The following is a 14,628-nucleotide window of genomic DNA, read 5'->3' as shown; positions in this document are numbered from 1 at the left end:
ACATTTTATTTCGTTAGATACCTTATCTCAAATTATTATTAGATAGATATTTTATCAATAATAGTTTTTTATTTAATTAATTTTAATTCAAAATATGTATATAATTATGAAAACACCGAAAAACAATTTGTTACATATTAATAAAAATACGAATAAACTTAAAAATATTATTAAATTAATTAATTTTAAAAATATCGAGACTAAATACCAGTAGTTTGTAGTTTGACCTACAAACTCAGAATCAAAGAACTCTAAACACAAGCAGAAAATGGGTATACCGGGTGCGTCTCGAAAGTGGCTCACCTCTATAACTTTTTTATTTATTCAAATAAAAAAACGAGATTTGGTATGTTAGTATATGACATAAATTAGGATTGATGATTGATTGATGTCGGTATTCAATTGGTTTTGGTCACTTCCTGTTTTACCGAAAATAACTACAACTTTTGATTTTTAAATGTAGTTTCTTAGTATATTTCTACTTTATTCGATAGATAATGACACTCTGAATAGAATGACATATTATACGTCAACTTTTGACTTTTTGGCTTTAAGAAAAATTGTATTTTAAATTTCAATTTATAGTGCCATGGCTGTGTTAAAAACATTAATTTTTAATCAAGGAGCCTTGGAAAAATAGTTTTGGTCGTCTAATGTTTTTCGTGTCTTGTCCTGACAGTTGAAAACATTACAAACTGATATCACATATTCTTCAGAAAATGGAACTGATGAATGACGATGATGTGAAAAAAGAAAAAACCATGGAGCATATTATATGTACTTGTTCAGCCTGAAATACAATCAAGTTTAAATTGTTTGTCCCCAAGCTCTAGCAGACCTTGGGGACATACCATTCGACACGGTGAAACGAGTATACAGGGTGACAATTTGAAAATGAACAGTATTTAATATTACCTCTACCGATGATAGTATGAAAATTTGGCAAAATACGACAATTTACATATCAAGGGGGACAATTTTTGAGGCATTTGTTGCCGTGTTACTTTCAACCCTTTGACCCCCAGGGCACCTACCCCTAAAATTTTAAAAGGCAACCCCTATTTCTTTTTACCATTTTTGTGTTCCTTATAAAATTCTCAAAAAAATAATGCAGTTTATATAGAATTCGATAAGAAACACAAAAATGGTAAAAGAAATAGGGGTTGCTATTTAAAATTTTAGGGGTAGGTGCCCTGGGGGTCAAGGGGTTGCAAGTAACACGACAACAAATGCCTCAAAAATTGTCCCTCTTGATATGTAAATTGACGTGTTTCTCGCCAAATTTTCATACTATCATCGGTAGAGGCAATATTAAATACTGTGTTCGTTTTCAAATTGTCACCGTGTATGAACAAACTATGATTTCGCCTGTCTCTGTTTTGATGAATAAAGAGATTAAGTACGAGGGTGAAATTGAATTGAGAAACTGTAGAAAAGGTCGAATTTTAAAAATATTATTCTTATAAATACATATAAATAAGTGGGCAATGATATTGCATATTTGGTTTGACATTGCTCTAATTGATTGCCTGTTGCTTATCTCAATGGAGTCCTTGCATAATATTTCAATTGCAAGAACAGATAGCAAACAGGCAACAAAATAGAACAATGTCGGATCGAAAATAAATTTCATGGCTTGTTTAATCGCGTATTTATACAACACGTTATACTCATCTACAAACTCATCAAATACAAAATCTTATCCGGTAGTATCACAGCTAACATAACAATCATGGTGCCAATTTGGTTTATAATGATACTATATCCTAGTCATCTTTTCTGAATCTTTTACATAAATAAACATGCATATTATTAAATTACATACCTTTTACTACTAAATTATATAAATACAACAAATATATAATAAGAATAATAAAAATAGAATGAACAATTTGCCATTCATGTCAACAAGAGGTAGGTACATTATGCACTATCGACTGTTGTTTTTCAACGAGTCAATTACTTTTCCTATTATTAACCTACACATATAAATATTATTATGTTGTTGTGAAATGAGGAAAAAGCAAAGAAATCCAGTTATTGTTTCTTAGAAGGTCAGTGGTCAGAACGATAACAAATGTTTCATGAGACAACTATTCTTTTAATATTCATAAATTAAATGATAGTGTGTACTTCTAACCAAGGATAAAATACGTGTAACAATATGGTAAACTCCAAAAATTAACATACTAAATACCGATTAAAACCAAATAAGAAACCTTAGACAAGTGTCTAAAAATAAATTGACCTATTTTAGGTCAGCAGACGGTCTTTATCTTTCTACAGGAATACTTTCATTGAACTTAGCCATTCCCAATCCAATTGAGCTAAAAATCAAGTTTTCAATTTTAGTCCAATGTGTTTTGTCCCCGTTCAACACATTGTATATTAGTTTTTCAATACGTTTATTTTTATTAACAATATTAGATTGACATTATCATACATGTACAAAATTCAATAATGTATTTGTTGTTTAATCTAAAATATCACTGCTGAACAACGTGCCACCAGGTTTAGTGAATATATAGGATATAAATGTAGGTTTCACTTGATAAATATTTGGTGTTTCGAAAACTGATAACAAATTTACTTGCATTTTATAAATGCATTATCTATTCTGAGTAATTCTGTCACTATTATACATATAAATTAATTCCACACGTGAGAGCGCAATTACAAGTAAGAGGTATAATATTTGAAATTTGAGAAAGATATTTTCAAAATTTTTGTTCACGTTTGTTTTATAATTCATGTCCGTAATTATTTAACTCGTAATTATTTACAAATTCAATTGCATTTTAGAATATTGCCTTTTTAATAATGTAGAATAATGTTAGATCTTGTGATATTGTTAATAGTCCAAGAAAATAGGCCTCCATATACAAAGTTTTGGTAAAAACTTGAATTTTTGATATAAGATTATTTAAAATTAATCCCCGAGAAATAAATAAATAAAATTATCACCATCAATTTTACATAAAAATGGTCTGGCTAGAAGCTACGAGACAACTTTTATTGAAACATAGTCCTTACCGTTTCTCTGAGATTTGAAAAACAAAATTATTTATATTTTTTCTTCATTTTCCATGCAGAGTAACCCGTCTCGATAATATTCCTTATTAAAGGTCTTTACTTTAGAAACAGAATTGTAAAATTGTGGGTACCTATACCGAAACCAAGGTTTTCAGACTTCTAATTGCTCTCAATTGAAGTAGTTCCCAAAGATGTGTATGTAGAACGTTGAACACTATGGTTGAACGCTCTACAACGACTTTGAAAATAATCGATACTATTCCAATATAAAAATCAATAATAATATACCGGGTGCGTCTCGAAAGTGGCTCACTCCTATAACATGTTTTATTTTTTCAGATAAAAAAACGAGATTTAGTATGTTAGAATACGACATAAATTATAAATTAGGATTGATTGTGGTATTCAATTGTTTTTGGTCACTTCATGTTTCACCGGAAATGACTACAACTTTTGATTTTTAAATGGCACCCTCGGTATTTTTTTTTACTTTATTCGATAGAAAATGACACTCTGAATAGAATGACATTTTACGCTTTAAAAAACATCGTCTGTGTTAAAAACACTAATTTTTAATCAAGGAGCCTTAGAGAAATAGTTTTGATTGTCTATTTTTTTTGTGTCTTGTCATGGCCGGTTAAAAGATGCCCAAATGGTTTTTCAATCATATCTCAATTTTTTTCAAATGGAACAGGGCTGGCTCATTAGCATATGGAAAAAGCATTTTTTACGAATAATTTGGTACCACACACTTGATATATCGAGTCATATTGTCGTTATTACCGAAATATTAGAATTTTAAATAAGTCATATATAAAAAGTCAAAAGTTGACATATGATATGTCATTCTATTCAGAGTGTCATTGTCTATCGAATAAACTCAAAATATACCGAGGGTACCATTTAAAAATCAAAAGTTGAAGTAATTTCCGGTGAAACAGGAAGTGACCAAAAACATTTTGAATGGGTCAGTCAGTCCTATCTATCATATACTTATATACCAAATCTCGTTTTTTGTCTGAAAAAATAAAAAAGTTATAGGGGTGAGCCACGTTTGAGATGCACCTAGTATAACAGGCGATAAAGGCAAAATAAGATAAGAAAATAAAACACTAATTGACAACAATACACCAAAACACTTTACTTTTACCTCTAGACATGCGTTTTGCTAATCATATTAGCATCATCAGCAGATTAAAACAGTTTTAATGATCCAATGATTAAAACAGTTTTAATGATCTAGTGTCCAGTGTTAAAAGTAAAGTGTTTTGGTGGTGCTCTATTTTGCTGTTGTAACACCAAAGGCTCAAACCCCCAACTGTAATAGGCTAATAGGCAATAAAGTATTTTATTTCAGTGTCTGCAAATGACTTAACATTAGATTTTTATCAATAACCAATTAAAATAAACCATATTTGATACAAATTGAAGCAACCAAAATGATCATAAAACATAATAATATCTAGCAACCGATAGCATACACACTTTACTCTCCAAAATTGATGTAACATCATTGTTTTCTTTATGAAAACCCGAGGGATAAACTGCTGACGAATTTCTGTACACTAATTCCAAAAATGCAGATTAAATACCAAAATTTTCGAGTAATACCACTAATCCCAAGTAATGCCAACATCTTGTACACCAAAATACACCAGCAGTTTACCCCCCGTGAAAACCTATGGGAACTAAAAGAAGAACTTTGGTACATATTGAAGGGACCACTCACCTAGATCTGGAATGGAGCTAGTGGGTTCCTCCAGTTTGCATTCGGCGGCAAGTTTGACCTTTGGGGGCGGCGGAGGCGGCGGCGGCCGCATCGATGTCGTCGTCGGCGATGACGTCGAAGAGGACACGATCGCGCCCGAAGGGATACGAAACTCCGTCGCGTCCGTTTTGAAGATGATCGTCGAGGTTTGCATTGTGATTAGCTGGTTGCAATTTTTTTCTGGCCGAAAAAAACTGTTTGCGTACTTAACTGGTCACCCTAAGTAAGTGGCTGGCGGTGACAGATCTACGGACCTTACTTCCTATCGTAATATAATTACAGAGTTCCTAGATATTAAAGCATATATTATTGCACGAGCGAGGAACAAAAATCTCAAGCACTACAGTTACACAGGAATACAAAAAGTTTTGTTAATTGTCTGATAAGTTTCGATCTTGAATTTAGCAGATAAGATGCACGTACCAATGCCAGATTAATTCGCAAGGTCTTTTCCTAATGAATAACGTTTCTATTTACAGTTATGGTGATAATTATTTACTGGCGTTGCTTGGAGTAAAAGTAAAGTAAATACAATGAAAAATTAGTTTGATAAAACTATTACAGTATTTTCATAGAGAGTACGTATCAATTATAGTTCTTCCGTGGTAGGATTCCTCAGTATGGCACTTTTCAATATGGCAGTGCTGATGTTATTAATAGGACCAAATAAGTTCGTTTTCTTTTGCTTCAAGGGTAGATATGTCTAATTCAAAATATCCAAAATTCTACGTCCTACAGCTTAGTTACAGTGATAATAGTAATTATGATTTTATTTCTGAAGTTATGTAGTTGTTTTCTCGACTTCCTCGTTCAAACAGTATCTAAATACGTATATCGTTCTGCTTCAGTTCTTAACAGCTTTAATTAAAAGCGTCAAACTGACAAGAACCTGAATTTTCTATTTACTCAGAAAGTGTATTGGTTATTAGACGAATTAACGAAAGTAATATATGTTCGTTTTCTGAAGCTGCGGATCTACCTTGAGGAGTATGTTTTTCTATTTGAATAACAGATATGTTTCATTCAAAAGATTCAAAGTTCTACTTCTACAACTTACTTGTTGTTATTCGAGAGACGTTCTTTCAATTCTGAAGCTCTTTACAACTATCTCAAATAGGTTATCAAACCTTATATTCTTATCTAAGTGTAAGTGTATCAGGACAATGATTCTGCTTCGTACAATTCAGATTGTAAGGTCATCAAAGAAGCTTTGTATTCCAGAATTAAATTAGCCAATATCGAAGATGTTCCCTCTAAACAGCGGTTATCTAGTTAATCATAATCATTATCTGTTGACACGTCTCTTGGACGAATTTCGGTGTATAGAGACCGGCACTAAATCACCAACGACGAAGATGAGATGGTCAGTTTTGGACCGTCATGGTCGAGAGTTCCGAAACTGAAAGTGCCGGCGGCGACTCGACGGGCGGCTCGCACAAGATGTGAACTGGTTCGCGCGCGAACCGAAGAATGAAAGTGAAACCGGCGGCGACGGCGACGTCGGGTGAGCGTCCGGAGCGCTCCGGGGGTGAGTACGCGTGCGCCCTTCGGGGGTGCGTTGCGTGGGGTTGGTTGGGGCGACCGACGCTCTCGTGGTGCTGCTGCTGGTGGCTGCGTGCGGATCGCGGGCGAACGCGGGACCGAATGCGCGACCGAGGCGGCGGTCGGAGCGTCTGGCCTTGTCCTTGAACGGGTGCCTTGAACTCGCGGGAGCAGCGGAGAGACGAGCATCGATTGAGTTGGATGGGTCGGGTGCGTAGGGGTGCGTACAGCGGCAGCACGTCGGACGGCGCGCTCGGGTTACGCGCCCGTCCAAATTGGTTTGTCGCGTTGCATCTGATTTCAAACGGAATAATCGGAATGAAAACACGCTCGCTCATGACTAAAAGAATGGTCTTAAAATAGCCTTTCCTAAAAATAATAAATGGTCTATTTGCGTTCGGTATTAAACGTTTTGTAGACAAAAAATAAACGTAAATTATGAAATCAATCTTCAATCTTGAAATATAAGTACACAGTTTACTTATAGGTTAACCTAGATTATACCGTATGATCGAAAAAAACGGCATCCAGTTGACTTGGAAATAACGATCGATGACATTTTCCATAATTTTACACATAAAATGACAGCGATCTTCATTTCATAGCCATCGCTGACGCCGCTTTTGTTCGATCATACGGTATGAACCTGGGTTATATAATATGCTAATTCAACATGTCCTTGTTTTTGATCAAAAGGGCGAGCAAAGGAATCCATTCTAGGACAGATATATATAGCTACGCTAATAGAGGTACCCATACTCTAATCTGTAATTCTAGCCTTCAGACAATGGATTTAGTATATTTGATCTTATTAAGGAATGGGGACAAACCAGGCTGTCTGCCTCAGTCGATAAAGGGCTCTAAATGCCATCAAAAAATCATTACATATTAATTTTAACTTTAAGCTCAACGTGCATCTTGATGATCCACGACTGTCTAACGACTCAGGAATTATTTCGACAGACGACATCTAAAATATGGCAGAAAATACGATTTTGAACACAAAATCTTTATCGACTCGTGACTAGACTTGATATCTGGAAAAAGAACAAAAAAAGACAAAAATATGGCACAAATGTCTTTGATTTGTTTCATATTTATCTTGTTTCTGTTTTAAAATGTGTCTGTGATATAAATGACAGTCACAACTATCACCGTCAGGCATCCTTGGGCGGACATGAATGGAATTGGGGTTTTGGCATTTAAAGCGAAGGTACTGTTTTTCCAGGCTTTTTCTAAACACTTTGTTGTCCGTTTTGTCATTTCAAAGCGTCTTCTCATTTCCAGTGAAATACTCTGCTACGTTTCTTGACTGTGCAAAATCTAGAAATTGATTTACAACTGGAAACTATCTTGTTTAAGTTTTATCCGGACACTGGATAGTTATTTTAAATCGTCCCTATCTTCAGCTTATTCAACCATTTCCAATTATAGTGTAGCCTTCCTCACATATTTAAATAATATCTTTCAAATTGGGCCCATTGTTGTCTATAGTTAGCTATGCGGGCCCAAGTTATCAATGCTAATTTCCTAATATCATGGTTCTCTATCAGGTTTGGTCTTCTTCTAGGTCTCTTAATTTGTCGTGGGTACCATGTTGTAATTTTTGTGGTGGTCTATCTATTGTCCGTCTTTCTTGCCAGGTGTCTTGCACATTGCCACTTGAGATATTGATTCGGTGGATGACATAATATATTACTTGGGTTTTCTATCGTATCCACTCTATTTTTTACGGTCTTCCTTGGTTATTGCCCAAGGTTATTAAAAGATAAGGTTGTCTCGTAACTCGATCCGCCATTATCGAAAACGTCATCTACTACGTCATAGGAATGATACCGCTCATAGATAAAGGGATAAAAACTGCCCACAGTCCGACAGTGCATTTCCGAATCGATATTCATTGTCTACTTTATTGTTTATAGTGTATGGCGTCAATAGTTTTCAGTTGTTTGATGTGTCTTTTCTTTATTGTATTGTCCATTTATCTCTCTTTGTCGGTTGCATTTTATTTTCTATTCCTTTTATTCTATGATTTTATACGTTCTAACTACGTCAGAGGGATGCTATTCCGCTTCGCTCCTATTGGTCCAAAAGTTACGAGACAACCTTCCTTTTAATAACCTTGGTTATTGCCAGCATATTTCGTCCCATCGAGCATTGTGCGACCTGCAGTTTCCTTATAATGTCCATAAACAACATGCATAAGTCATGACCAGTAGTACACATTGGTCGAATGTTTTCTACTTTAAGTAAAGTGGCATTATAGATTTGAATATGACTGAGTATCTTCCATAATATGTACTTCATTAACTTTATTCTTCTATTGATTTCTAGTAGTAGAGTTGTTGTTTTTTCTGTCTACTAGTTCATACATTACTTTAGTTTTTGCTAAATTAATTTTGAGATCTACTTGATTGCTGGCTGTATTTAGTTTGTTAATGTGTGCTTGTAGTTCTTCATTACTATTGGTAATTAGGACTATGTCATCAGCGAATTGTAGATGGTTAAGATATTGTCCATCTATTTTCAATCCTTTGTTATTCCAGTGATTGTGATATATCCACTGGTCGTCTCTACAGTCTATTGCCATATATCCACTGCTACTTTAATATACCTACTGATTTCCGTAGTATCTTCTTCAATAAATCTTTATTAGTTAAATCCGCACGCAAAAAAAGCCTACTCCCCCACTGACCTACTAATATCGAATTTACGTACATACGTAAATGAAGCTCGTTCGGTTCGCTCGGCCTTTCAAGTTTACGCCGCCTCGACCTTGTCCGTTCAAATTTGAGGTCGGTGTGTGAATAGCAGCGAAAAAATACGCGTACAGATGCCAACAAATCTCTTGAACGAAGCAAGTGATCGTTACTGCTAGGAGAGATGTCATGTTTGATAAACTGCTATACTTCAGATCATGTAATTTTTCACATCATGGCCAAGCGAAATCCGTTCACCGAAAAAAATTGATATTATCATAGACAGTTATACAATTTTTTTTTAAATATTTTGGACAAATTTAATATGTATCAATTGTTCAAATAAAATACAGGGTGGTCCGAATTATATTCCGAAAACTTCGGCAACTATTGGTGCAGATAAAAATTAGTAAAAAACTTCGTATAAATATATGTCCTAAATTGCTTAGTTTCGAAGATACAGGGTGTAGAAGTTCCATTTTTATTTCGATTTTTTCCAAATAATTTTTTTAATAATAAAGTATGGTCAATATTTGGATGAAAATTGGCGTGTGGGAGTTTTTTGGCATGAGAAATTTGATTTTTATGTGAATATGACTCCCAATTGTAGGGGACGCCACGCCACCTACATTTGTTTTAACTGTTTTGAAGATTAATAACTTTTCGATCGTACCTGTACAAAACTACTGAGTGAAAAAATGTACATTTTCGTGATTTTTTACGTAAAAAATGTCTCTTGGTAAAAATTGTTCTCAAAGATCTCAAGATATTTAGAACGGAAATAGTCAATACATGTCATTACTGACAATTTTTTTTAATTAATTATAAATTTTTCTTCCAAAAAATGATGATAAAACAGTTCCTTTTAAACTTTTGGCACAAAAACGTCTCAAATTTATAATTTCAGTCTAGTAACTATTTAGTCAACATCTTTAATTGATGTCAATGATGAGAGGTATTGATAATTTCGATTCCATATATCTCTAGAACCATTGCTTGTAGCGATTTTTACCAAGGGGCCTTTTTAGGTAAAAAAACGGGGTAAATGTATATTTTCTACTCAGTTGTTTTATACAGGTCCGGACCAAAAAATTAAAAAGTTATTACCCTTCAAACCAATTAAAAATATTTAGCTGGCGCCTTCTATACAAGTAGCAGTGGCGGACTAAGCCTGTCGGGGGCCCGGGGCGGCGAAGCTAAATGTGGCCCCGGTCTATTTAGATAATGATATACTTCTAATGCACATTTTGTAAAAATTGAGTGACGTATGTATAATGGTTGACAAAATTCAAGTATTATTAAATTATTAGCGTTAAAAGTTTCTAGAAAACTACAATATCTAGATACGAGATTTTATGCATATCATTGTTTCACAATGAGATCTATCGATTAAAAATATTTTCAATATGGCGGCACTTTCGGAAGTACCGGAAGTTGACAGCAACTTTCTTATTTTAAATCGGTGACCCCATTTTTATTACATACTTAAATTCTCTGTAAAATTTTATGAATTTTGATATTTCTCTATACCTAACGTTAACCATTTTTGAGAAAAAAAAATATTTATAATTTTTGGAGGAAAAAACTGCCTGCCGAAAATATGTATATAGCCTAAACGTCAAATTTAGTGATTGCCACAGCCACTGTACCATAAAGAGAAGACATGTGGCTATCTATTTCAAAAATTAAATTGTCCGAATGTCATATAATAATGGCCGCAGCTGTCATGGAATTGAGCGATTAAAAAATTATCATAAATCATTTTTTTTTCAAATGGAAATCAACTTTTTTTATTCCACTCCTGAAAAGGCTTTCGTTACTTTCGTTTTTAAAATTTGTTACTTTTTGACTATACTTGTTCCTGTACCTAAAATAAATCGTTTTTAAGTTAGTATTTATTTATATAAATACACTTTTTAAACTTTTAAGCAGATGGAAATAAATTGTCTGACTGTTTGACACTTAATGTTAAAGAAAGCTAGATAAAATCAAGAAAAATATACGTTTTAACTAAAATTAATAACTTAAAAACGATTTATTTTAGGTATAGGAATATGTCTAGTTAAAACGTAACGAATTGGAAAACCCTTTCACTAGTGAAATAAAAAAAGTGGGTTTCCATTTGAAAAAAAAAATATTTATGATAATTTTTTAATCGCTCAATTCCATGACAGCTACCGCCATTATTATATGACATTTGAACAATTTAATTTTTGAAATAGACAGCCACATGTTGACACATCTTTATGTCACAGGGGCTGTGATAATCACTAAATTTGACTTTTAGGCTGTACAAATTTTTTTGACAGGTAGTTTTTTTCGTCCAAAAATGTTAAATATTTTTTTCTTAAAAATGCTTCCAGGGAAATACCGCGACAAAATATTGCCATTTTGAAAGTCCTCCAAGATCCGAGGGGCCCCTGGAGGGGCCCCTTCGCTGTCTCAGACCCGTGGCCCCCGTTATACTAAAGACTTCTTTCACTGCTCATCAGTAATGAAGCTAGAATACAAGTTATGCCGTGCATTGGTTGTAATTTAAAATGTTTATTCAGTAAAAATAAATATTGAAACCATTGAAAAATAACTTAAAAGTTAAAATAAATAAATCAGTCTGAAAATAATATAAAAAATAATAATTATTCGATATTTTAAACAAAGAAAATTACCCCTTGATTTAATTTCCTAAATAGAAAATGCCATTGACAATTACTGGGGCCTGATAATTGATAATTAAGTAAATATCTGCTTCCATTTATACTGTTTATAGTTGGCGTATACGTATGGTTTGCATATTCCACCTACAAACTGCTTTATGATTACTGAACACATATTGGCCTTGTTTGCCAGTTGAATAAAAATTTTTTAGGTAAAAAACGGGGTAAATGTATATTTTCTACTCAGTTGTTTTATACAGGTCCGGACCAAAAAATTAAAAAGTTATTACCCTTCAAACCAATTAAAAATATGTAGCTGGCGCCTTCTATACAAGTAGTAATCATATTGACATCAAAACCAAATTTCTCATGTCAAAAAACTCCCAGACACCAATTTTCGTCCAAATATTCACCAATATTGACGTTACTTCGGAAATTATTTGGAAAAAATTGAAATAAAACTGAAATTTCTACACACTCTATTTCCGAAGCTAAGCATTTTAGGACATGTGATTTGTACGAGCTTTTTTACTTATCTTTATCTGCCGAATAGGCTGCCGAAGTTTCCGGAATATAATTGGGACCACCCTGTATATCATCTTATTTTATTTAAAAGAAAAACCAATTTTGATGAAAGGTAGGTACATGACAACAAATATAAAATATAAACTTATTTCCAGAGGCTATATAGGCTATTTTAATTCAGTCATAGTGTTATCTTATACGTACATGGATGAGATATGTTGAATCATTACTGTGTTTTTTTCTATACTTATTCTGTCTTATTTTCGTAGTATAGTGAACTAACTGTGCTACTTAATTTGATCTGACCGATGAATGGAGAGTTATCCGAAAGGACCACATTACACAGACGCTATTAGACTAATATTAAATCTTCCCTCAAAAAACCTGGTCCATCATCAGTCAGATGTGGTCCATCATCTAGATCACCAAATTTAGTAAATAAGGTAGCAGTGTAAATCATATAAGTATTTTTAGTAAAACGGCCATAGTAGCGCGGGCTTCATCCAGTTGCACATGGTGTCCCCTAAACCTGTTATTTGTAGGGTGCAATTCATTAATCCTTTGCTCTATTTTGAAAGTGGTGGCTTTTTCAACCTTTATTTCCATTCCCCCCTAAGTCACATATTCGGTGGGGGAATTTTTGCCTTCAAGACAAAATATGAAAAGAGACTTCATCAATTTAGTCCTGAAGAAGACAAATAAATAGCCTTTGGGATTGTCTTGAAGAGAATATGCCACGAAAACATAGGCAGACCCATCCAAACGCACAACTGGTAAATTCAAAAACTGGCGGAAATGGCCCGCATTACTGCAGTATACAAGGAAACACTGTATGGTGATATCACTCTCTGTAAAATCTCTGTCTGTATAGAGACAGAACTTCACAACTATGAAAGCAGTTATATGTGCCTGCTCCGCTAGGAGCAGGACCAGGTTTGAGTTGTTTGGTAAATGCTGATGGGCTATGCTGAACATACCCGACCTTGTATCTACATCATGCACCCTCGGATTGTGATGACAAGAGGAAAAACTTTTTTATTACTGACATTTTGAGAAAAATGCTTTCTTAAAAAATAAAATAATAATAGAAAATGGAAATAGAAATCAGGTAACAAGAGGAAAACTAAATTTAATTAAAATTAACCCTAACAAAGGAAAATTGATATTTTGCCGCCGATAAGTACAACTGCGATAGCGACGAAAGGAATAGAAGAAGGTTAAATTTATGTTACATACTAACAATATATAGATATCAATCTCGCTGCTTTGCCACTTTGCCACTTTTGAGAGGCACCCGGTATATAACAATAGCAACATGCAATTGAAAAGAATCCGAAAATCGATGATAAGAAAGGACGAAAAAACCTGGCTCTGGATCCTATTTTAAGGTTTTGGAAGAATTTGATGGAATAAATTATGTAAAATATGAGCTTTGCATTTATTTGGAGATTTTGAAAAGTAGGATTTCTATATAAATCTGGTTTATGGAACCAAAATGATTCCCAAACCGATACGATTCTTTTTATCTCTTTGATAATCTGATTTTTTTTTGTTATAGAAGCTCTAGTGGATGCAAAGCACGCAAACGTACAGATAAAAACAGTGATCCTTTAAAAATCATGTTTCTCAAATTTATAACATTTCCATGAGTATTTGTTATAATACAAATTATACATTTGCTATGTTATAGACGGATTACGTTATAGAAATTCTATTTTTTTAATAAATTGGATATTCTTTACATGAAAAAAAAATATTCCGGTTTAAAAGTTTTTGAAAATGATTTATGTAATATTATTTCTGCCTTATATTTTTCGACCTCGGGAATATGTGTATCAAGTTTTTTCGCAAAAAAGTTGTTGAAAATCGTGCATTTTCTTTTAAATTTTCCTGTATAGTTTAGAAAACTTTTTAGAACTGTCACCGCAAATTTTCCCACGGTATAATTTCTTACTCTCTGATATTAACATGGTTACGGCTTTACTCTATGGTTACGGCACTAAAAGTGATGCAAATACAGAAAAAAATCCGGCGGCTCTCAACATTCTTTAAAAATAAATATTTTTTTTTAACTTTCAAACTTTAATAACTCGGTTATTTCGGACTTACTTATTCGAAAAACGGCAAAGACAAAATGTGTTTCTTTTATCGAGATCTACCAGAAATATTTGCACTTATTTGCGACTTACCCCGTATAGAAAGTACATGATCGAAAAAAACGGCGTCAGCGATGGCTATGATATGAAGATCGCTGTCATTATAATATGTAAAATTATACGGAGAATGTCATCGATCGTCATTTTCAAGCCAACTGGACGCCTTTTTTCGATCATACGGTACATCTATACTAATATAGGTATAAAATCCTTAAGTGACTGACTTACTGATTAATCACGATCCTGCTCAA

General features: G+C 33.6%; 1 protein-coding gene across 1 annotated transcript in view; it reads right to left on the bottom strand.

The window, feature by feature from the left end:
• LOC115875541 (ecdysone-inducible protein E75) overlaps nucleotides 1–6,409 on the bottom strand; it is a 324,280-nt gene extending 317,871 nt beyond the window's left edge. The window contains exon 1 of the mRNA XM_030891034.1: nucleotides 4,763–6,409. Within this exon, the coding sequence (XP_030746894.1) occupies nucleotides 4,763–4,955 (193 nt within the window). The 5' untranslated portion in view covers nucleotides 4,956–6,409. The remainder of the gene's footprint in view (nucleotides 1–4,762) is intronic.
• Between the last annotated feature and the right edge of the window lie 8,219 nt (nucleotides 6,410–14,628).

Source organism: Sitophilus oryzae, unplaced genomic scaffold (genome assembly GCF_002938485.1).
Source record: "Sitophilus oryzae breed Bouriz unplaced genomic scaffold, Soryzae_2.0 scaffold_1389_pilon_pilon, whole genome shotgun sequence".
Lineage (NCBI taxonomy): Eukaryota > Metazoa > Arthropoda > Insecta > Coleoptera > Curculionidae > Sitophilus > Sitophilus oryzae.
This window is presented reverse-complemented; position numbering and strand designations above follow the sequence as displayed.